This window comes from Xenopus laevis, chromosome 3L (genome assembly GCF_017654675.1).
Source record: "Xenopus laevis strain J_2021 chromosome 3L, Xenopus_laevis_v10.1, whole genome shotgun sequence".
Lineage (NCBI taxonomy): Eukaryota > Metazoa > Chordata > Amphibia > Anura > Pipidae > Xenopus > Xenopus laevis.
The window spans coordinates 102,638,769-102,664,363 of record NC_054375.1 but is presented as its reverse complement, the minus strand read 5'-3'; the positions used below and the strand labels follow the sequence as shown (position 1 = coordinate 102,664,363).

The following is a 25,595-nucleotide window of genomic DNA, read 5'->3' as shown; positions in this document are numbered from 1 at the left end:
TTTTGTATTTTGAATAATGTATGAGCGAATAACAAAAAAATAAAATATTTTAGCCCTGGTATATAAACGTATTTTAATATTTATAATCCTAGAAATTAAGCACAATTACTGCAAGAGTAAGAACCAACCAGCATTACTATGTACAGAGAGCTACCATGCAGGAGAAATTACCCCTTTAGCTACATGGAACATATCACATTAATTTGCATACCAAAAAGTTAAATTGCATGCATTTTATTGGGTCCAAAAAAAATGATCCAAGATTTCACTTGGGTAATTCACTTGAGGGACAACAACAACCAACCCTTCTATTCAAAGTCCTCCTTGACCCACACTCAGAATTCCCCTTTTATCTTCGCCTTCTCCTGTTATACATTCATACAGAATTATGCTTGCAGTAAAAATCATAGACAATACTAGTATTATGCTCTGTGGACATTTGGTCATGAAAAGTCATGAAAAATCATCTACCACCATCACAGAATTACCTGCCTTTCTGATTTTATTCCCAACTTGTGCATTTCTAATGACCAATTTGCTATACAGTTTTTTAGATGGCTACTTTGATGCACATTAAAATCTGCTTTTGTCATGATATTAAATGATTTTGTCTATGCATTCTGCAAAATTGCACAAAAGTAATATGTTCTTTACTTACATCCTCAGATTCAAATACATGGCATATCATCTTATACTGTTTCTTTCCCTCCTGGGCTCCTGGTGTTGTTTCTATACAGTCCTGGGAGGCCGATCTAGGCATGCGACGTCTGGCCATTAAAACAACAATGTTGCCAATGTCTGCAATGTAAGATATTGTCCGTAGTGCATGGTCCATCATTGTTTCCTAAACAGAGAAAGCAAGTCAAAAACTTTATACATTAGTTTTTAAATATAAGGCAAATTGTAAAAAAACGGACTCAGAACAAGCAGGTCAATAACCAGAAACTAAGCTTAGGAGGAACTGTAACAAACATAACCTGCTTGGGCAATGAAAAGGGGCCAAGGAAGGGTTATTATTTTCAAATTTAGCAGCAAAATCTGTCTTCTCATTTAGAAGATCTGTTCAACAAGGGTGTGCTCAAACATACTGAACATACTGAAAGGGAACTGAGGTGACTTTTAATTACAATGTGTGTGTGACACAAGGCCATTAGGAGGATATGCAACAATGGTACAGGTACCAAAACGGACAAGTTGACTTTTGTTAGAAGAAGTATCTGGGTGCACCTGCTATGCATCTGGCAGTTGTGGGTGCATCTGGGTGTCCTGCATGAGACAGCTTCAAGCACATTTACAACAGATATGTTTTTTGTAAATTTGTGGAGCAATCTCTGCAAGGATGAAGATTTTATCACAGTGGAGCACAGTGCTGCACAGCCCCATAGTCTTTTTCAATTTCTCCAAAGCCCCCTAATACCTCCCCATTCTAGAAATCACAGATCTTCTTTCGATTAATTTATCCACAGAGAATAACATCAAGCTATGGTATATATCACAAAGCTCCATTGTTTTCCTCCTGAGTTCAAATTACTTTCCTGGTGAGACACGTCTTTTATGTGCTTGTTTTTATGACTGTCAAACATCTTGTGACTTTGCAATCAAGAAAATGAACAGCTATGAAATGTCCTATCATCTCTCAGCACAAAGATGGCTCTGTGTTATCTGTCTTATGGTCCCAGCATTGTAATTTTCTCTTGATTTGTTAGCTTTTGTTAGATTCTAGCTTCATGTCATCTTGATGCAGTGTTTGACTATTAGGATATTTCTGTAACAGGTACTGAAAAATGCACTCACATTGCTAAAAAGAAATATTTTTTAGAAGACAAATTTCTATATTGTGTGTGGCACCTAAGTACCAAAATCGTACCAAAAGTCAGACCAATATCCACTGTATATGCAGATGAAATTTTGCATGAAAGAATGTGAAATTAATATTTTTAACTCTAACGGTAGTCTTTCTTAGGACAGAAGCCAAAATATGGTTGTAGGCATGCATAGGATCAATAGCCCTCTGGTCTTAAATCCCTGCTAGTTAATATCTCTAGTTACTAGGCAGAAGGCCATGTATATGTGTGTGTATTGTGTGTGTGTGTATATATATATATATATATTTATTTATTTTTTTCAATATAATTAGCATATCCATGTTCCTGTCACACTTTAAAATAGTGCTTAGAAAGGGGTGGTTCTTTCTCTTTGGCCTTCTTCTGCTAACTAGGGAGCCAGGTATCAACAAGGTCCAGTAAAGCTCTTCTGCTTTAGAGGGAAAACCCTACCAGTCAATGTCGAAAAAGGGACCCCTTGAACAAGGTAGTCAGTTACAGGACTAGTTTTTGTAACAGTACATTCTAAGAATGTAAGACAGTTAGGAAAAGTTAGAAAGAGCAGCCTGTGCTCCAACAAGGATTGGTAGCTGGAGGTAGTTCTTTCTTAGACTGTAATAGCCTTAAGTGAAGGGAATGCAGTACTGAATAGGGATATAGGTTATATTCTTCTCCCTGGTCCATTTGTACTGTAGGGGATATGGACCACTTGGCTAAGAAACCATTAAGATGATCCTTTAAACCTACAGGCTGTCTCCACAGTGGTGTCATAGAACTCTGCTCTACCTATGACTATAGGTGGCCATACACGGGCCGATAAAAGCTGCCGACAGACCGAGTCGGCAGCTTATTGGCCCGTGTATGGGGGCCCCCGACGGGCTTCCCCGATCGAGATCTGGCCGAAAGTCGGCCAGATCTCGATCGGATGGGATTAAAAATCCCGTCGGATCGCGGCCGCATCTGTTCGTTGATGCGGTCCCGCGATCCGACCGCCCGTTTGGCGAACGCTAGGATCCGATCGTTGGGCCCTAGGGCCCACGATCGGATCAGCCCGATATTGCCCACCTCAAGGTGGGCATATCGGAGGGAGATCCGCTCGTTTGGCGACATCGCCAAACGAGCGGATCTATCCGTGTATGGCCACCTTATGTCTGACATGCTCATCAGTGACTTATACTACCATGGCTTGTGAGTATAATCCTGTGGTGCTTTGACAATAAAGCCATTGTTCATTTTGTTTGCAAGAATCTCTGGCATCCTTTATCTTTATTTTTACACAACAGCAAGAGAGGTGTAGTTGTGAACACCCTCGCCTTCCTCTTCCAGTTAGCGAAGATTCAACTGGGGGAGATAATCTAGTGTGACCCATGTTCTACTGTTCATTAGCTTGGGAAGGCTTGTTTGTCTTGTAGCCAAGATAGGGTTACAGTGGATAAGGAAGTGTGGTAAGTAGCAGAGATACAGAACAAAAGAAGCAGTTGGATGGGCAGCTATACCAATTTATTCATTTTGTTCATAAACAATATAAAAACCTGAAATTCCTACACCCTAAAACCAAGGCATAGCTCACTTTTGCTACAGAGTAACTGTTAACAGAACATATGAGAGGAACAAAGGGGAAAATATAGAAGGCTTCACATTTTTATAGAAATCAGCAGTGCTATCCAGCTTAGTCATGGATTCTATTTTAATAACATTGGCAACAATCTAATTTATAGAATATAAAAGAAATAATGAATGCATATGCTCACAATGGTAGCTATTAAGGCAATCAGTATCTACAGAGTTGACTGCAACATACCAAAAACACCACCTGCTCCAGTGAAAAGTTTATTTTTAATGAATATATGAGCAGTTTTAATTAACTAACTTATTTAATTAACTCAACAAGACTATGCCATATGCAGAGGCACCTGTCGCTTATTTCATGAGAACACTGTGCATATACAGTTTATAGTAGTAAAAAAAGCAAAACATCTTTCTTGCTGTCAGCTGTTTTTCTTAACATTCAGATTTTTTAAACAAACAAAATGAGTGATTTATTGTGACATTGTTTTATTTTTTTAGAAAAAAAATATTATGAAAAACACAAAACTGAACTAGTACATTTTGCAACAATAAAAGATTCAAGCATGTTTGAGTAAGCATGTTATACTCTGTCTGGAAGGGATAAAGAAACATTTGTCCAGGCATATTTGCTCCAGGTATTTAAGGTTAGTTGGCAGATTCTTGTGGGTCTAAATTTTCAGTAGTGCCACAGATTTTCAACTGAATTGAGTTGAGGGCTTTGACTGGCTCGTTGTAGCACCCTTTTGTTTTTGAGTGGGTCGACTGTTACTTTAGCCTTGTGTTTGTTATTTTGGCTGCTGGAAGATAAACGATTGTAGACGCTGCAGGTTTTTAGTAGACTGATATAGATCCTCTTACTGAATCTCCGTGTATTTTGTGTCATTGATTTTTATCTTCTAGATGCCTAGTCCTTGGTTATGAAAAGCAGAGGCAGAACATGTTGTAGGGATGCTTTTTATTAGCAGCGACTGGAAATCTTGTTATTCGGTAAGTGAATTGGACAAAAGTCTGAGTATTTTTGCAAGGCATTTTTTTTTAATAAAAGTCAGTTTTGCTTTTATATTATGAAACACTGTAAAGGCGTTATCAAAGATGAAGGGGATTTGAAAATCTGAACTTTATGTTTTCCACCAGATCTGTGCAATAAAGATCTTTTTATTAGAACTTCATCTGCTGGCCATAAATGATTCCAATATGTCCTCTCCTGTTCTGTTTGTAAAAATGTAAAACGATGCCAAAGGTGATGCCTGAAAGTTATTGTGGATTTCAACCTCTTACAGTCCCAGCATCACTAAGGCCATAAATTCATGCCAACTTTAACATTTCCTAACAATAATGTAATTTCTTTTTTCATATATAACTGTATAACTGTTAAGTATAGAGTTGCCACCTGGCTGATATTTGACTATCCTAGATTGTAAATCATCATCTAGGGTGGGCCAGATTTACAAATGAACTGTACTGTACTTGCTGGTAAATTTTAATTCCCAATTAATCCCTTCAGGCTCCCGTATGCTCCACATATTTCCCCATCCAGCCTGCCCATTTCCCCAAACAAATACATCACCCTGCCCCCAGGTGACATTGTGGCCCTCCCTGCACCATGAAAGCTGGTATTATGGGCAAAAAAGGTAGCAACTCTAGTTGAGCCCAAAAGCATACATTTGTAAAAGCAGTAATAACCAAAGAATACAGAAAAGCACCCAATCTAACATACCTGGGTATCTGCATTTAAAACTTTAATCCTCTGTGTTGATATGAAAAGATCCACTTCTGTTAATGTTTGTGAATCTCCCTCAGAGTTCTAAAGAAAAAAAACACATACATACAGAAAGATTAAAAGGCATCCTTTATATTTGCCACATAATAGCTTGGAAATGAAACCGAGAAAATATTCCCTTTAATTTCTTTTTAACACAAGGTGCACAAATATTTTCTGTTGTGCACTTGTGTTGCATACACCCAAATGTAATAAACGGCACAACTTTTCTCCAGGAAGCAGTAACTTATAGCAACCAATGAGACGTTTGCTTTTAAACAGGTTACCACTAAATACAGCGGATTGGTTGCTATCGATGACTAGGCCTGTAGCAAACTGAGCCTTTTATTACATAACCCAGTGAGTTGATAGCCAGCATGCAAACATAATCACTTTGAAGGATCGCTATTAAAATTATGTTTACATTGTGAGATTTACATTTTATGCCAGCCTAGGTCATTGTTTTGATTACTTCTTCCTGATGATCCCAAAGCCCACCTTTTCCCATCAGAATGAATGAATTAACATACATGATTTAGTAAACTTCTCCTGAATAAACATACAGTACCAATAACCAACCCTAACTTCATAGAAATTATATAACAGTAGTAGAAATTATAGAAAATTGTTTTTACTGTACACTACCTCCAAAGAAAAAAATCTTAAACTTAAATGCAAAGTAAGTGTACTCTAAATATGTTCTATATATATAGCAGAAGCAACTGCTCCCATGTATGGGAAATCTGGATAAATCTCACACAAAATGTCCCTGTAACAAGTGATTCTGGTGTCCCAGTTTAAGGAACACAAGTATAATGGCCTTGGGTCATCATGCAAAATAATTGGCAAAAGATGTTCTGGGACTTTAAGTCTTCTTTAATGTAATGTGTTTATTCCCAATATAGCTCATTACTCCTAGCTTTCGAGAATAAATGTACATTTTGAAAATAAATGAGTATATAATAAAAACATGGTCTATACATATTCTTAAAACTTTGGTCTATGGTAAATAAATCTTCACTTTTTTAATAAACGTATAAGTGTGTGTATGAGGAGATACCTATAATTTAACATTACATACAGTAAAAGTAATTTGTTTACATCTTGCAATTATGAATTATCTTACATGAATTCTGTGCATTCCAAGGGAAGAAATGTTACACTGATGTTCTGGAGTGATCTGGAGATATTATATATATAAACAAGTAAAAAGTTTGTACCACATCTAGGAAATTATAGCAGCCTAAGAACTTGAGCAAACATTACTTGTATAATTACGTGGTCCTTGCATAAAGTACTTTTAGGACTGAAGTGTAAGTAAAAATGTCACGCAAAAGTATAACAATATCAAACAAAATGTGTCTTATATAAAATCTGCAAGAACTGGTAGTAGATTACACTTAGTTTTATTGTAATGAAGTCCAATATACAGCATCAAATATAAAGGCAGTGCAGGATTATTAAATATGTGTATCAAAGCATTGCTGTTACATAATGAGAAGAGACAAAATAGCATCAGATCACATTCTCACACACAGCTCAGGGAGATAGGAAGATAAAATAATTCAGAGCTATGCCAGGATTTGTGTAACCTAAATACTATGCTGTATGCCTGTTGTTTTAACCCTTGTTTTTTATATATATATATATATATATATATATATATATATATATATATATATATATATATATATATATATATATATATATATAATTTCTTATCAAGGATTTCTAAAATGAATTTGTGTTAAAATACATTAAAATGTACTCAAACAAAACACCAGCCGTTTTTTGCCATTATGATTTGATTTATTGATTATGTATCTGCTAAAATGAAGTTTCAGTAATGAATCAATTTAGCACAACATATGCCACTTTATTTTAACCTTTCATTCCAACTAGCACAAGGCAGTTTTCCAAACAAGGGTCTGGTACAGTATATATAGTATAAGTGAGTGATATTTTTTTTCAGTGATATTTTTTTTCAGTGACTCTAGAGAGTCAGGTGTGTACACCAGAGGTTTTGAATTGAGAGGTGCAATTTTGTGATGAGCATGTTGTTTAACTGCCATATATGTGTTGCCATATAGGTGTAAATATTGTTAGAGAGTGACAAGAGAATAAAAAGTGGGTTTTCTATTTAAGTTCTTCATAGTATAAGCTTTAAGAGAAATGTTACTAAACAGAAAATGTTTTCTCTTTTTAAAGGTTTTTGCTGTCTGACTCTGGAAGCTGAAGTTTTCTAGAAGAAACAGGCAAGCCAGACAATCCCTTCTACTGGTCCAGCTCACATATTGGAGCTTACTTTCTGCAGAAAGGCTGTCCTGTGGAAAGGTATTTAATTGTAGTGGAAATCTTAGGAGGGTTCAACATTTCAGTCCTCCTAATGGAACAGACAAACATTGACTTGTTTTTAATATGATTTGAATAAAAATTATGATAATTTAGAATCTTTCAAATGTTCCCAGAGTGCACCTTTGTTTTTGGATTTGAATAAATATATACATATTGTAGCGCTATAATAAACTGACTTTATAGAAGTCTATTTTAGCTATTTTCAGTGTGGGTTAAATCCACCCATAAGACTCTTTTCTCAGGGGTAAGCCCTCGCAGCGGGGTAGAGGCAGGGTTTAGTGCAACTGTAATCTTGTGCAATGCACAAGAGATTGGACTCCAGTAGTTTTATTTTGCTTAAACCATAACTGAGTTTATTAACCAAAACCAGAGTTCACAATGGAGTATGGAACATAGAGTAACACATAGATCAACCAATATAATAAGATATACTCACTGTACCAAACATAGAATGACTCTCTGCAAAGTAGAGAGTACACGTAGAGTTATGTAGCTTGTGAGAAGGTATTTCCCCAATCTTCAGGATTACCTTAGGTGGAACTCAGAAAACTACATACTCCCCTGAGTCTAACACTTAGGCCCTACTATGGAGTCAGTAATACCCGGGATCTTAATCCCTCTAATATCCTCGTCGGAGCTTTGAGCTGCTCAACTACATACCCTATCTATCACTCCTAGAGTGATCTATTAAAGGGTATAACTATCACTATCACTATGCTCAGGCTGAGTTCCACCACCCCTAACCTCTGCAGCATAATAGAGGAAAGGTTCAGCAGCAAATGGACACTGACCTCATGGTTTGCAAGCCTTTTATACTATGCCACAGTGCTATCTAGCATCCACTGTGAGAACTGCAGGGATTACATAAGCATAAAGCCCCCATAAGGACCCACTTAGGCTTCCATATCACTAAGGATGTGCCTGTCAATAAAGGGTAAGGGTGTCTAAATTTTCACCTCCCTACAATATAAAAACACACACATACATATATATATATATATATATATATATATATATATATATATATATATATATATATATATATATATATATATATATATACACACACACACATACAGAGAAAGAGAGAGACTATTTTTCCAGAGTGCCTGATATTTTAATAAAAGCATGTGCCGCAGAAAAGCTGAAGCCCATTTCACATTTCACCACTCTGTAGACTGGCCAGTATTAATTTTACTAAGATTATATTATCTGAAATTGAAATACAGTTCTGTCTCTACACCCTTCCTTTGATAAAGTCACTATTTAATAGCAGTAATGAATGCAGACTAAGAAAGGTCAGTCTTTTAGAGCAGAGAGGTGTCTACTCACTGGTCCTTGTAATTAAGCCTAATAGCTATATATTGATAATGCACTTTACTGTGCAGTAAACATAAAGCATGTTGAAAACCTTCAGTATAATTGAATCATTGCCTTCTGCTAGGCTAATTATCATATATATATATATATATATATATATATATATATATATATATATATATAAAAATGACATTACTGTATATTGGCTGAACTTGGAAAAGGAAAGAAACACGTGATGGGGTGAGAAGCAGTTGTTAGTATAATTTTATTTGAAGCAGCCAGACTTGGAGGTCGAATTTCCTGCAGAGAACTTATTTACTGCTGCAGCAAACCACAGCTTCAGCTGGTACACTGTGCCCATTAATCACTCAAAAACCATACTAGGTCAACACATATTTTACAGAAAAGTGATTTGTTTGCATTATTTATGTAAATAAGAACATTAAAATAGAATGAACCCTGTCATTATTTAAAATTGCATGCCCAACTCTATTTTGCTAATATAAAATGTAAGTTACAGCATCCCTATGTGATATTACTACACAGTTAAAATGATATACATTTTAATCATCCCCCTACCCACTAGATTTGACCTGAATATCAGGAGCCGGACATTAATTAATTTCTATGATCTTGCCCAAAGGCTTTGGGTCTATTGAATATGGTCAAAGATAAAATGCTGCAGTTTTCATTATTAAATCTGTAGGATATATATCTAGTAATGGCTGCAGCTATATTTGTGTTGGATACAAAAACATAATCCAACTTTTTAAAGAAACAATTAGATTCCGAAACACGAGAGTCCTCTGCTGACAAAGACAGGAAGCTTATTCTCAAATTTAAGAATTCTGATGCAAATACATTTTTTGCCATTCAGAGATATTTATACTCTACTAAAAAAGTCAATCAACAGAGAGAGGGTTATTCATTTTTTGATTAACGTCTACTATAAATAGGTACACATTTGTATCTACATGTACAGATTACTGTAATATGTCATTAAAAGGTTTACTTACCCTAATACTTGCTTTAATAAACAGTATGTTTCAATAAAAATAATTTGAAACCACAATTAAAATGAATGTTAGTTATTCTAGAATGCAATTTTGTGTACTTAAAAAGTTGGAAAATGTCAACCATTTTTAAATAATCCATCATACATTGTAATAATCATATTGCCCTCTTTGCAGCTGTGACTGTTGCCTTGCCCCTGGCTTGTCTATTTCAGGCTTTTCTGCCTCTCTTCTGTCTCTCTTTACACCTCTCTACCCACGTCTCTGCCTCCCTTAGACACACTTGTGCCACACAGCTTCACATAAAGATCATTAAAATGATGGCTAATCATTTGGAACAGAAAGCTTCACAGACACAGAAATAACTCCCTTGACCTGTAAGTGACAGGAGCTGTACAGGTAGAACTGTCCCCAAGAGACAGACTTTTTTCATTAATAAAGCATCTAAAATAGGTTATATGAATAATCCAGAGAAGGAATATTGGCAAATGTATTATACAGCAGAAAAGGGATTCTAACTTAATGTAAGTTACTAATGCTCCAAAACCATAGTCATACAAGCCTGCTTAATGTGAGAACCTAAAAGCACATTACAACATATGTTTGGATATATATATATATTACAATATTAATGTTTTATTTGTTCAATCAATATATAAAGAGAAGGGTGGTAGACATTTCCTAAGATACACAAAAACACTGAGCTAAAAACAGGTTCAGGTATGGGATCTGTTATCTGGAAACTCCCTATCCAGAAAGCCCCAAATTACAGGAAGGACATCTTTCATAGACTCCACTATAATAAAATAATTCACATTTTTAAAAATGTTTTCCTTTTTCTTTGCAAAAATAAACCAAGGTATTGTACTTGATCCCAGCTAAGATATACGGTAATTAATCCTTATTAGAGACAAAACCATCCTATTGCATTTAATTAAAGGAACAATAACACTAAAAGATTAAAGTGTTTTAATGGAATGATAATATAATGGCCTGTTGCCCTGCACTGGTAAAAATGGTTTGTTTACTTCAGAAACACAATTATAGTTTATATAAATAAGCTGCTGTGTAGCTGTGGGGGCAGCCATTCAAGTACAGGATACACAGGAGGTAACATAAATTCTGATAAATTCCATTGTAGGCTACAGAGTTTCTATAATCTGCTTTGTAACCTGTGCCTTTTCTACTTTTCCAGCTTTGAATGGCTGCCCCCATGGCTACAATAAAAAGGAATGATCTATCTTCAGATATGTAAAGTTGATTAAAAAGAGGGGATCTGACTTCTGTCAGTATTTGAATTTTTTATATAGGAGAAAAGAAAGAAAGTATCCCCGTTTTTTTGATCAGGAAAAACACACAATTAAAAAAAATGATCACTATATCTTTTGAATTCAGTTAAACCATTTAATCCCGTGATTCTATATATATATTGGTTCCCCACTTGATAAGTAGTCCCACAAAGTGCTAGTGCTTAACCTTAAATAGGTAGCTTAAATGGAATGAAACTAGGACTCAATTACATTTTCATTTAAATATTGTGTATGCTTTGTAATTTCTAATTCATAAACAATTCATTAAGTATAAATAGATTATTGAAATATTAAAAATCAACTAAAACACCAATAAGGGTGATAAAGTGCCAGAAGATTGTGATCAATTCAAATCAATTAAATCAATGTGATTTAATTCAAATCAATTAAAGTGCAATTATTAATATCTCTAATTCCAAGAAAAGGTAGGAAAAGGAAATTGATAGATGGGTGGAGAAGTCCCGTATTTTCTACCTGATCACAGCGAGAGAAGTCAGTGCTTCTGGAACTGTGGTCTCAATTCTATTTTAACTAACTGAATTGAAGAGCTATCTTTTCTAAAAAAACACAAATTCCAAAGCACTTATAGTGAAAACAGTTAACAAGAATACAGATAGGAATCTCCTTAATCTGGGCTGAATGAAGCGCCCAGATCACTATAAAAATTTTTAGTTTCTTAAAAAGAACCCCACTAAGGTTTTATCTAAAATGGTATAAACCATTAAGAAATAGCAAGCCGATGCGCGTTTCGCAAATTGCTTTTTCAAGGCTGCCCCCATGGCTACACAGCAGCTTGTTTCTGAAGCAAACACACCAGTTGTACTTTCATATTTTCATTACATCAAAAAAATTTTTTTAATTTTTTGATGTTTCTGTTCCTTTAATGTTTAAATGGCTTATATAGTAGACTAACGTTACAGAGATCCAAAGACTTTTGTCTAGAATGATGATCCCTGTCATTTGAATAGTAGATCCATACCTGTACAAACACTGGTGTAAAATAAATGGTGGGTTTATAAAACTTTTCTGTGGTCCTTATACACAAATAAACACTTGCCATATTATATACAAAAAACAGCCTAACATATGCCTTTATTTCACACCACTACTGATTCTGCCTAACTAGCGATGAGCAACATTTTTTGCCCGCTGGGAATTCACATAAAAAATTCTGTACTTCGCTATTGGCAAATATTTTTGAAAAACCACCACAAAGTTTAAACACTAAAAATGTCCATAGACTCCAATATATTTTGCACAGAAAAAGTTGCTGCAAAAATCACGCATAAATGCTAATGTTATGATTAGTGGCAAATGCATTGCATGTATATAGCAAAAGTAACAGCAGTTCTTGGTCTCTCTCTCCCTCTCTTCAGTGGAGTCCTAGCCCCACTTAAATCAGTTAGTCCAGATATAACAGTTTTTGACAGACTTGGCTCTTCTCAAGAATTTTTTCAATCTCCCTCTCTCAACAACTGCATTACACTCTACTTCCTACTTCCTGTTCCTTGAGAGCTCCCCTACCCCAGGTGATGATTCATCACTCCAGGCATCTGTTCTAGTTACGTTAGGTTCATTACAGTTTTTGGGAAGTGGGTCTGGAAGAAACTGGCAACATGGAAGACTTTTTTTTCTAGGAAAAATAGTTGTAATAAAGTGGAAATTACAGAGTTGAAAAAAACACCTTAAATGCAATGTTATTTTGCCTTCCCATCAGTTCCAATGCATTTGGTGAAATTTTATCATTTCTCAATTTTGTTGGCGAGGTTAGACAACCCATTTTCACTCATCTCTATCCAAAACATGCCAATTCAAGGTAATAGAAAGAAATGACTCACCAAATAATAGCTAAGTGTGAAGGACAAGTTTTAATTTTGGTCTTTTTTGTTTCCTTTACGCTATGAAGTCCAGGAACTAGGGGTATACAGCAGAAGCCCCCTTTTTGGAAAATAAGGAAATTATGCCGTTTTAGAAATGCTTATTGCCCAGATCCAATTAACTCAGTGCCACACTCTTTCATTATTTTTCTACTTTTTATTAAAATTCTTGAAAACTGCTTTGGATGTGTCTCACATTTGCTGGATCCTATAGAGTCATCCAGTTTCTTAACAATATTTCAGCCAGGTCAGCAAAGTCGTGGCTAATGTTGTAACTGTTATTAAACAAAGTGATGTGACACCTTTTGGGTAGTAAAAAGCACTAAGGACTGTTATTTGCATGATCACACATTCTTTGTGATCTATTTTCTTCTTAGTAAATGTACACAAATCATTTATTTTCTATGTCACTGAAATACACGAGCTATACTAAAAACAAGTAAATTACAGATTGCGTCCCCAGTCACATAAAGTTAACTCATTGCGTGGCAAATGGACAGTTTGTTTAGAGATACATGTGAATAATATTAAACAAAAAAATAAATTTTCTTACATTTTCAGTGCAACAATACACTTTGCCTGTTGCCTCTGCATTTCAACAAACTATAATATTTAAACAAATGCTAAAGAGACTCTGATGAGGCTTAATGAGGTAATAACAGACTACTAGTGTTGGGGTGTCCACTAAAATAACGAAGTATGATCAAAAGGGAGCACAAGGGACTTATCCCCACACTACAAAAGTCTGAAGAGATCTATAAGCAAATGATAATAATTAAATATCAAAGTAACATAAAAAGCAATTTTTATTCACCACCATGCCATATTGAACAAGTGAAATTAAAAACATTTAAAATAGTAAGCAGCGCTGCATATAAAACTGAAGGGATCCCTTCTAAAGGACAAAAACCCAAAAGCTGGTTGTGTTGACTGGCTCAGGGAAAAATTAGCATGCTGTTAGGTGTGGTAATGAGTGATCAAATTGGTAATGAAAGATGTAATGAAAAAGTTCAATAGCAGAAAGTAAGTAAGCGCTTGTAAACACGTTAGTTCGATGAGGTTCAATCAAATAAGTCCATCTTGATCCTAAACGGAAAAAAGTGTCCAAGGCTCGTGGATATGTAGCATGCAAATATTTCCCTACTTCATATTAATAAGGCAGATTCACGGGGTGGGCCCATGAGTCTTTAGTATTGGTGGATTGATATTGAAATAATTCCAATCTTGGGTTAGTGCTTGCTGGACATGCTGGGGTCTGTATAGGTCTGGGGAAAGGGGTAGCTCACCTGCAGCAGGCAATAGCGATTAGGCAGTCCAGGTAAGTATATCACAGCGTGTATTCCCAAGGACGTGCTAACTGTTCATAGGTGCTAAATCCACCGCTCTCTATAGCGGTTCTGTAACCCTCATAAGAGATGTATAGAAAATATACCGACCGTATATCGGGTTGCGCTCACGGACAACTCCGAAGATCCTTGGAGCAACTGTGCAGCTACGTTACCCCAGACCTCCCCTAATCACGCCAGGATGCCGTCCAGAAGGGATCACCTTGCAGCGGGTGCCACGCTGAACCTCGACAGCTGTTTCGCCACAACGCGTGGCACTAACCCAAGATTGGAATTATTTCAATATCAATCCACCAATACTAAAGACTCAGGGGCCCACCCCGTGAATCTGCCTTATTAATATGAAGTAGGGAAATATTTGCATGCTACATATCCACGAGCCTTGGACCCTTTTTTCCGTTTAGGATCAAGATGGACTTATTTCATTGAACCTCATCGAACTAACGTGTTTACAAGCGCTTACTTACTTTCTGCTATTGAACTTTTTCATTACATCTTTCATTACCAATTTGATCACTCATTACCACACCTAACAGCATGCTAATTTTTCCCTGAGCCAGTCAACACAACCAGCTTTTGGGTTTTTGTCCTTTAGAAGGGATCCCTTCAGTTTTATATGCAGCGCTGCTTACTATTTTAAATGTTTTTAATTTCACTTGTTCAATATGGCATGGTGGTGAATAAAAATTGCTTTTTATGTTACTTTGATATTTAATTATTATCATTTGCTTATAGATCTCTTCAGACTTTTGTAGTGTGGGGATAAGTCCCCTGTGCTCCCTTTTGATCATACTATAATATTTAAAGCTATATTTCTGACAGTTGCTTTGCACACACAGTCAATTAAATTGATTCCATATTTCCTTCAAAATACTAATATATGTTCCTAAAATGACAACCTAACCGTCTACTGCAACCACAGCAATCCATGCAGAATACCAAATAATATGGATGACATTAGAATAATTAACTGCAGTGTTCTGCCTTTCATGTGCATCTCCTTCAAAGAAGATGGAAGGGGATTCGAAATAAAGTGCAGAGTGGAAGCAGAACACATCAAAATACATTTCTCTTGTAAAAAGTCAACTTTGTGATATTTTTTCATCTGTAAAGAAAACACAATATAATAGACATGGCTATTGTACTCTACAAGAAAACCACCATGAGGCCAAGAAGCTCCTGAAATTTTAATGAAGATAATTGTAAAAATAAAACATTAAAATAAGCTAGCTTGAAATGCTTTAAATAAACTGGATTTTGTTCAACACACGCCAAACTACTATGTAATATTAGCTACGGTAATAATATAGCTATAAAAATATATTAATGAATATTTGTGAATATCCATTCAGCCTCATTGGTGTAGGAACTGTAAGAACTGCCCAGCAGGAAAATATAGCCTTTTTAAAATAAGTTAAGCCAAAATATAATTAGTGGGCTATAGTCGCCATTAACAAGAAAACACTCTTCACTTCCTCAGAGTCACTAAAGCCACTTTTATGAAGTGAAATTGCTTCTGCATGGAGGTCTGGGACAGCGCCGTTGTATGCGGAAATTTTTCTTGCAAATTTACAGTATCGGTGTGGAGTGGCCGACATCTCGCAAGAGCAGCATCTGGACAGGAGGACATACTGTACAAGCCAGATGAGCTCTGATGCGGACTGCATCTGATATAAATGTTTATAGTCGCCATTAAGCAAGGCCCTTCCATCTGAACACTCATTTTCTACATTTGTGCTGTAACTGTGGACAATAATATACAGAGAAAGTGTTAAGCACAGGAACTCCCATGTTCCTTGCATGCTCTGGCACTCCTTCCTTGTACCTCTCAAATGAGGGACAAGGAAGGGGCCAGGGAAGGACCATATCCTACCCATGGTCTGTCTGAAACCTCTGTATAAACCACTGTATTTTGTGAATACCTATGAATAGTGATGGGCGAATTTATTCTCAAGGCGCAAATTTGCGGCGAATTTGCGTGATTCGCCGCCAGCGAATAAATTCGCAAAACGCCCGCGAAAATTTGCATCAAAAACGGGCGCCGGCATCGAAAAAATGGGCGCCGGCAACAATTCGCGCGAAATTCGCACATTTTTCGGCAAAGCAAAACGGTGCAAATTCGCCCATCACTACCTATGAAGAATTCCCCAGCCATTTAAGCGGAAAATATAGGCTGTACATTAACCCAAATATCACTTTGGCGCTCTAGTTGCCTTATAATAGAGATCCAAAGATAGGGAATATTCATTGGCATACACTATATTATTTCCTAGTTTCAGAGTCTTGTGCGTTCAAATTCTCTTTTGCAATTTACCATTCATTATTGTTCAGATGGCTGACAACTTACATACATTACGTGGCAACATTTTCATTTTTATCATTTTATATATTAGTAGGTGAGCACTAAGGTGGTTCAGCTGACAAATAATTGGATAGGGTGATTGTGATGACATTAGACAGTACCAGCTTCTGTAGCCTATAAATCAAAGCTCCTCAGACCTAACCTCCAATATGTTTTTTGGATATCCAAGCAGCCTCACTAGTTTTTGCATATCTGAATTCATTCATATGACTAGCATTGGTTGCTTTGACAAAGCAACCTCATCTACAAAATCAAATGAAACAGTGATATCTGTTTTTTTTTATCATTATTTATAAAAGCATTACTTTTACATAAGACATCTTTCATAAATAGAAAACTAGTCCCTTTAGTCATTCATCTTTGCTGCTGTGAGGACACCCATAATGCATGAAATGTTGGTGAGGCTTTAGGAAAGGTTTGAGAAGCTATGCTGTGGAGCAAGCTGTTAACCTTCATCCCGTGGCTCTTAAGCTGCTGAAATACAACAAACAGCATGCCTCAAGTAAAGAGGGATTAACTCAGAGAGACACACAAGCTAGCAGGGACTGCTCAACATATTTTTAAATAGTGAAAGAAATCATGTTTTTATTTTGGCTAGAATAAAATATACCATAAAAAATTAATTTGGGCCAATTTGATATTAAAATATAAATAGATGCAAGATGGCACAGTGATTTCAAAAGTTTTTTAGGTAACAGCAAACTACCATTGATGGCTTATACAGTGTGACACATTCATACCTAGGGGTTTAGGTTAGTCTTTTTTCCATATAAATGTTGAATTGTCATGTAACCACCACATAGTAACATAGTTAAATTGGGTTGAAAAAAAAAAAACAAAGTCTGTCAAGTTCAACCACTTCAAATGAAAACCCAGCATCCATACACACACTCCATACCTTCACATAAATCACCACATATGAATAATATTTGTATTGCTATCCTAATATGAGACAAATGGATAGTATCCAGGCAGCCACACTGGCTGATGCATTGGTATTCTGCAATTAGGTCTTCAGTGTTCTGCTGACCATTATTCAAATGATAATAAAATGCTTTAGGTAGATGAATGAATACGATAAAACCAAAACAAATTATTATGTTAGAATGGAGAAAAGTCAGCAAGTGGGCTATATCAAATAAAACATTCTACACACCGCTTTTTTCTTGATTTTAGCAGCCTTTTGCATCCTCTGAACAGGCAGCAACATGACAGAAAGAAGAAAGACGTGTAGCACACAGAGAAGGAGAAAGAAAGTAAAGTATTAGAATACAAGTACAGAAAATGGCAAGGAAAACCCCACACAAATACCAGCTGTTACCCTTATAAATATAAACCTTGTATAACTTAAATGATTGCATCCCACTCAGTCTATATAGAAATCTGACATAATAATTGTACATAAGTCTAGACCCACCAAAATATTAATTTGGCACTGGAAAGTCATGGACATTTTATTATATTTACTTTATGCTATGAAATGTATCAGAAGGAATTTAGAGCAATATCAACAAAAGACTTGGATATTGGTCAGCTCGTCTATTGGCCAAGATGGAAATTTGTGATCGGAGGTACAGAAGTAACGTACAGTGAGAAAAGACGCAGGTACGAGTTGGCCATTGGTCCTACAATGACAATGTTTTCCAGTTAGGGTCAGGTGCTGTTTGAGGTTTAGCCTGACCCACACATCACTAATTTATGAAGTTTTTCGTTATTTATATACAATAATTGAGGCCTAATTAAAAAAAGAAGAAATGGATTACCCTAGAAACAAGGAGCATATCCTTTTAGTGTCTGAGCATGAGTTATACAGGTATAGGAGCCCTTATCCGGAAAACCACAAGTCCTGTACATTCTGGATAATAGATCCTATAGCTATATAAAAGTGTTATGTCAGAAGGTTGTTATTTGAATACAAGGGATGCAGGTTAACAAAAGTGGTTGGGGATTGCAAATAAATCATCCCTAATTTAGTTTGTTTTTGTTTCTAAACTTTAACCATGGTTTTAATAATTACTTACAAAGAAATGGCCACTTGATCTTCACATTACAATTGAAGTATTGATTAAATTAGTATATTATCAGCACATTTATAAAGCTCCAGCATATTGATCATTATAATCACTCTATTAAATTATAATTTTGCCTACTTTGTATTTCTGTGATTAAGTAGGTTACTTGGATAAGGAAAGCATCACTTCTTACCTTGACACGGCTGACAGCTTCTTGGGCCTGCATCATTCTGATGTTTTTGGATGGGTTGCGTTCTGACAGCAGCTGTGTGGATCCCAAGAAATTGGCAGCAAAGATAATTCCATCAATTAGGTCTTCAGGTTCACAAGGGCCAGGAACTAGAGTCACAGACACATGAAATCATTTAGAAACAGCAAGCAAAGTAATTATACAATGACTGACTGATCAATGAGGTTTCATAAACTTGCAGAAAAGGCTGAATTCTAATTAGATAACATCAAAACAGATCTGATTTCAAACTTCAGTCAGCCTGAATTATTATAAAATGCACAGACTCAAAGAAGATTTACTCCCTCTGCCATTTACTGCCATAGGTAAATGCTTTCATTGTGATTGCTGCCCTTGACTTATTTGGACTTATTTTTACTTTGTGCTGCACTATTTGATGTGTTAGAACAAAATAGAGAACAAAGGAAAAAAATGGTAAGCATTAAAATGATTTAGAACGATTCCCTATTTATTTATTAATTTGAATACTGATATAAAGTACCTAGTATTTAGATATTTGGACTTCATACAATATGGTGGTTAAAATATATATTAAATATAATGCTTAAGATCCATTGAAGAGAAGAAAGTACAGTATCAGCAAAGATATAAGAAATTAAATATCTAGAAAAAAAAACTAGCTGGTTAGTAGCTGATACAGTAGGGTTTTCTTTTTATATGCAATGCAAGACCCAAGGCTCAAGATAAGTTTTAAGGTATAATGGGGGACTCCCTCTAAGTACCATGGAGCAGCCACCTGGTCTATGAATGTTGCAGATAGTAGAATAATGCAACTGTCTTTGACCCTAAGCACTGTAGCTACTTGACTTGTAGGGGGGTTATTTATCAAAATCCGAATGTATCTCATTATTTCTCAAATATACTTTGACCAAATCTGCAGGGGTTATTTCCTGTTATTTATCAATACATTTGATAAAAATTGTCCAAAAATTCGAAGCGTACAAATTTTTAGTATTTTCTGCCCCAAAAAATCTGGGGGGGGGTTTAATTTTTTTGCCAGAAAACCACAAAATCTTAGAATGTATGCACGAAACCCAGCGCTAATCAGGATATCTTTGGGACTTCTCCCATTGGCTTATATACAAGCCTGGCAGGTCTGAGATGCCAGATTTTCGGATTCTGACTTTTTCCATCCTCGGGGTATAATAAATCATGAAAAACTGTAGGTTTTTTTCTCTAAAAATTCAGATTTTAGAGTTTTTGGCATTTTGACTTTAATATATAAACCCCTTAGTGTTTGTATGTATGTGTCATAACAATGTCTTTATTGTATACACCAACATTTTTGAAGAACCTCTTTTCAAACAGCTGACCAGTAAATGTCAAATGTTTATTGGTTGATATAGGTAACTGCGGGTACTAGCAAACGTTAAGATATTAAGTCTTGTTTTTTATGGTGTAGTTTTTATTCATAAATCACACTGTGTATATTGCAAATAATTATATTCTACCAAAAATATTATTCAATAATATTATTCCTGAACCAATAACAATGCAACTGCTTTCAGATAAGCTATTGTTTCTCTTACTTGATGTAACTGGAGGAGGCTAGGGTTTTCACTATTGGGTACTATTTTCAAATCTATCAGTAGGTGGGGTATGGGAGCATTTTAAGCAATGCAGATGTTAAAGAGCTATTATCTGGTTACATTTCCGTGGTTCTGTTGATAGGATACTGGGGGGGAAAGGGAGGGGTTATATTACTTCAACTTGCAGCGCAGCAGTAAATTGTGACTGAAGTTTATCAGAGCACATGCCACATGGCAGAGTGCACTTGGTAAACTAAGAATGTGTCTAGACCAAATTTAAATTTACAATTACATATTTTAAAAAAAATGTTTACTCTTAAAAATGGATTTCAATGCAGTATTCTGCTGGAGGAGCACTTAACTGATGCATTTTAAAAAATGAAATGACAGTATCCTTTTAAGAAGATTGTTACATTACTCTGTAATAATTAGTAATAATTGGCTTTGTCTTAGAAAAGCCAATCATCACTAATGTCTGTTTGTGTCATATACATTTGCTTTTGAATCTGACCTACATGCTAAAGATCAAAAGCAAACTAACTGATCAGGTATGTTCCATGTGCCCCCCCCCCCCCCGAAGTCGCTGTTAGAGGGATGCAAAGCAGGAAGTTGGGTTCTGGCTATTCTGTTAGAAATCCAGTCATTCCAGCCTTTATTATATTTTTAATTTGCAACGTCTACTTACCTCATTTTTATTTTTACACTGAATGGTTCCTTTAAGGCAGGGATCCCCAATCTTTTTTACCCATGAGCCACATTCAAATGTAAAAAGAGGTGGGGAGCAACACAAGCATGAAAAAAGTACCCGTGGATGCAAAATAAGGGATGCAATCTGATATTTAATGGTCTCTATGTGGACTGGCAGCCTACAAAAGGCTCTATTTGGCAGTAAATCTGATTTTTGTGTAACTATAACTTGCCTCCAAGCCTGGAATTCAAAACTAAACACTTGCTTTGAGACCACTGAGAACAACATACAAGGGTTTGGTGAGCTACAGGTTTCTCACAAGCCACTGGTTTGGGATCACTGCATTAAAGGAGAAGGAAACCTAGTCGGCGCAAAAACCCTTCCCCCCTCCCGTGTGTTGCCCACCCTCCCTCCTCCCCCCTGGCCTACCCGTCCCGCTGGGCAAATGCCCCTAACTTGTTACTTACCCTTCTGCGCAGGTCCAATCTACGGAGTTCACCGACGCAATCTTCTTCCACGCGATCTTCTTCCTGCTTAGACCCGCACATGCGCAGTAGGAGCCTTTCGCCGGTACGATCTACTGCGCATGCACCAAAAGTCACGAAGTGAAATTGGAAAACTTCGTGACTTTTGGCGCATGCGCAGTAGATCCGTACCGGCGAAATGCTCCTACTGCGCATGCGCCAAAACGCCGTCAAAGCAGGAAGAAGATCGTGTGGAAGAAGATAGTGCCTGTGAACTCCGTGGACTGGACCTGCGCAGAAGGGTAAGTAACAAGTTAGGGGCATTTGCCCAGCGGGACAGGTAGGCCAGGGGGGAGGAGGGAGGGTGGGCAACACACGGGAGGGGGGGAGGGTTTTTGCGCCGACTGGGTTTCCTTCTCCTTTAAGATATTTCAGGTTTTAAGGCAGTGCTATGCGTGTAGCCTTGGGCATGTAAATATCTTAAAATTTCAAAAGGCTTTTTATTGTATTTCAAGGAAACTTAAAAACTTAATGAGAACTTAAATGAGTTCCCTAACAGCCCTTTCCCCCTATTATGATGTTTGTGTGTGTGTTTATACTATTAACTGACTCAATATAGATTATTTTGGGGGGAAAAATGTATTCTTCCTTTTTCCTAAACTGGAGAGGCTAGTAAGGACCATCTGTCTCACAAAGTTCCACATGAATGATCAACAGTGACAAGATTATTTCTGAATACACCCTAATGGTAAATTATTAAATATCATCTGGTATGTACACACTAAAAGAGATTATATAATATATTAAAAATTGTATCTTGTCTTTATAATTGTCAAGGAGCTCTTTCTGTAGTTCCCAGCATTTAACATGAGGCTGATCCCGAACTTGTAATTGAACCAGCAGATCAGATTCTTCTGAAGCATTATTTTTATCTGTAATTTCTTTTCAGGTGACTCTTCAAAATAAATATATGTTGGCTGGGATGACTCTTTTAGATTTTTATGGGCTGCCTCATGTGATCATACAATTCATGGTGCACACAAAATGGTGGTTCAAGGTTAGAGATGTAAAGGGGCAATATTTGGGTATCTATGGATATATATATATATATATATATATACACACACACACACACACACACAAGAAATAGCAACACTCAAGGGATCATTTTTGATTCAAATAAAGAAGTTATTTATTTCACTTGTATATATTTATTTATATTTGTGCATCCACAAGTTTGAGAAATAACATGTTGATGGTTTACTAACCTTGGAGTGCGGATCCTTTTGAACTATACATAATGCTTTGACCCTGCACCCTAATTAATGGAAGACTGGTTCAGAGTGCAAACGTTTAATCCTTAATTGTCCAAAAACTGGCCACACTCAAACTTCAGATTTGCCAGAGGTGCACGACCAATGGTTGTAGTATATATTGATGAAGGGTCAGCACACTCTGCAATTGTGAATGTATGCTCTTTTATTGATACCGCATCTTATCAAATGTTTCTTTCCCACCTGGGACTTGTTTCAAGGATGACCTTGGATAAGATGCTATATCAATAAAAGAGCATACGTTCACAATAAAAAAATATATATATATACAGTATATATATATATATATATATATATATATTCATATGAAAAAGCCTCTTCCTCTTCAACTTCCTTTTCATATATAACATGCCTTATAGAAACAGTAATATTTCAGCAGACATAAAGTTTATTGGATTAACAGAAAATTAGACAGGTGCATACATTCGGGCACCCAAACAGAGATATTGAATCAATACTTTGTTGAGCCTACTTTTGCAAATGTAACAGCCTCTAGATGTAGATGCCTCCTATAGCCTTTGATGAGTGTCTGGATTCTGGATGGAGGTATTTTCAACCATTCATCCATACAAAATCTCTCCAGTTCAGTTAAATTTGATGGCTGCCGAGCATGTACAGCTTGCTTTAAATCATTCCATAGTTTTTCGATGATATTCAAGTGTGTTTAGGGTCATTGTCTTGTTCGAATATCCAACCCCTGTGTAACTTCAACTTTGTGACTGATGCTTGAACATTATCCTGAAGAATTTGTTGATTTTGGCTTGAATTCAACTGACCCTTGACTTTAACAAGGGCTCCAGTCCCTGAACTAGCCACACAGCCCCACAGCATGATGGAACCTCCACCAAATTTGACAGTAGCTAGCAGGTTTTTTTCTTGGAATGCGGTGTTCTTCTTCTGCCATGCAAAGCACTTTTTGTTATGGCCAAATAACTCGATTTTTGTCTCATCAGTCCAAAGCACTTTGTTCCAAAATGACTGTGGCTTGTCTAAATGAGCTTTTTCATACAACAAGCGACTCTGTATGTGGTGTGAGTGCAGAAAGGGCTTCTTTCTAATCACCCAGCCATACAGATGTTCTTTGTGCAAATTGCACTGAATTGACAACAATGTACAGATACACCATCTGCAGCAAGATGTTCTTGCAGGTTTTGGAGGTGATCTTTGGGTTGTTTGTAACCATTCTCACAATCCTCTGCATATGCTGCTCCTGTGTTTTTCTGGGTTTTACAGCAACTGTGCCTGTGGCCTTCCATTTCCTGATTACATTCCTTACAGTTGAAACTGACAGTTTAAACCTCTGAGATAGCTTTTTGTAGCTGTCCCCTAAACCATAATACTGAGCAATCTTTGTTTTCAGATCTTTTGAGAGTTGCTTTGATGCTGTCACTCTTCAGAGGAGAGTCAAACAAAAAGCACAACTTGCAATTGACCACCTTAAATACCTTTTCTCATGATTGGACACACCTGCCTGTCAAGTTCAAGGCTTAACAAGCTAATCCAACCAATTTGGCGTTGCCAGTAATCAGTATTGAGCAGTTACATGCATTCAAATTAGCAAAATTACAAGGGTATCCAAATTTTGCACAGTCAGTTTTTGACATTTGATTTAATTTTATACAACTGAATACTGCTCCACTAAAAATCTTTGTTCAGAAAACACCCCAGAATTAGCACTTACAGGTCTTCTGAAAAATGAGAAGTGGATTTATTCAATGTTTTTGCCCCTACGTCAAAGCCGTCATCAGGAAGTGTATATATAGGACAGTGGGGAAATTTCTTTCCTAACATCATATTTTATTTTTATCTTCTCCAAAATTAAAATGTGAATCTAAAGTCTTTCTTCTGTTTCTGATATTAGTTCATCCAGCATGAAAAAAACTGATTTCACAATAGTGAAATTTCAATAATAAAAACCAAAAGGGAACGCAAGGAACCTTTTCATGTTTTTGCCTACGGTAATCTAATTATTCATCTTGTTAAATCAAGCTCATAAAAACAAATTATACTTCTACAACACATATATTTGTACAGCACTTGATTGACAAATTCATTTTGCTTAGCTATTCACATGTATACTAATGCCATCCTCTTGCACCAAATGGCTATTGTCATTCTAAGTTTTAAAGGTCATTTCTAATATGCAGCAACCCTGCTTGACTGCAGACACAAGGCCAAAAGCAGCATGTCTTCTTTGCTTCCAATGACATGAAGTATGTCTCCTACGTCTATTTTTCTCTGCCAAATGCTGCTACATGATAAAAATTAGAGCTTGTTATTCCAAATCAGTGAGATGTCAAATTACAAAGTGAACTATAATCAAGTTATATCTTTAGCTAATTTCACATTTTAAACAATGTTTTGGTCTACGTGACATCAATGTAACTTTAAGTAGCAAGTTTGTACTTTAACAATAGCACATAACCTCTCATGACAGTATACAGGCCAAGCTACAGACCATCAATAGTACAGTTCTGCCATCTCCTCATTATAATGTAATTGGTGTCAATGTAGTAAACATAAACCCTCTCTGGAAAACAAACTACTGTAATTAGAACTGTCATGTTTTTATGATGTATAATCA

At 36.2% G+C, this 25,595-nt stretch overlaps 1 protein-coding gene across 1 annotated transcript in view; it reads right to left on the bottom strand.

Moving 5' to 3' along the window:
- Positions 1–25,595, bottom strand: part of apba2.L (amyloid beta (A4) precursor protein-binding, family A, member 2 L homeolog) — a gene marked incomplete at its 5' end in the record, with an annotated part of 109,485 nt that overhangs the window by 39,738 nt on the left and 44,152 nt on the right. Inside the window, 3 exon segments of the mRNA NM_001093697.1 lie at positions 659–844; positions 5,110–5,196; positions 18,940–19,085. Of these exon segments, the coding sequence (NP_001087166.1) occupies positions 659–844; positions 5,110–5,196; positions 18,940–19,085 (419 nt within the window).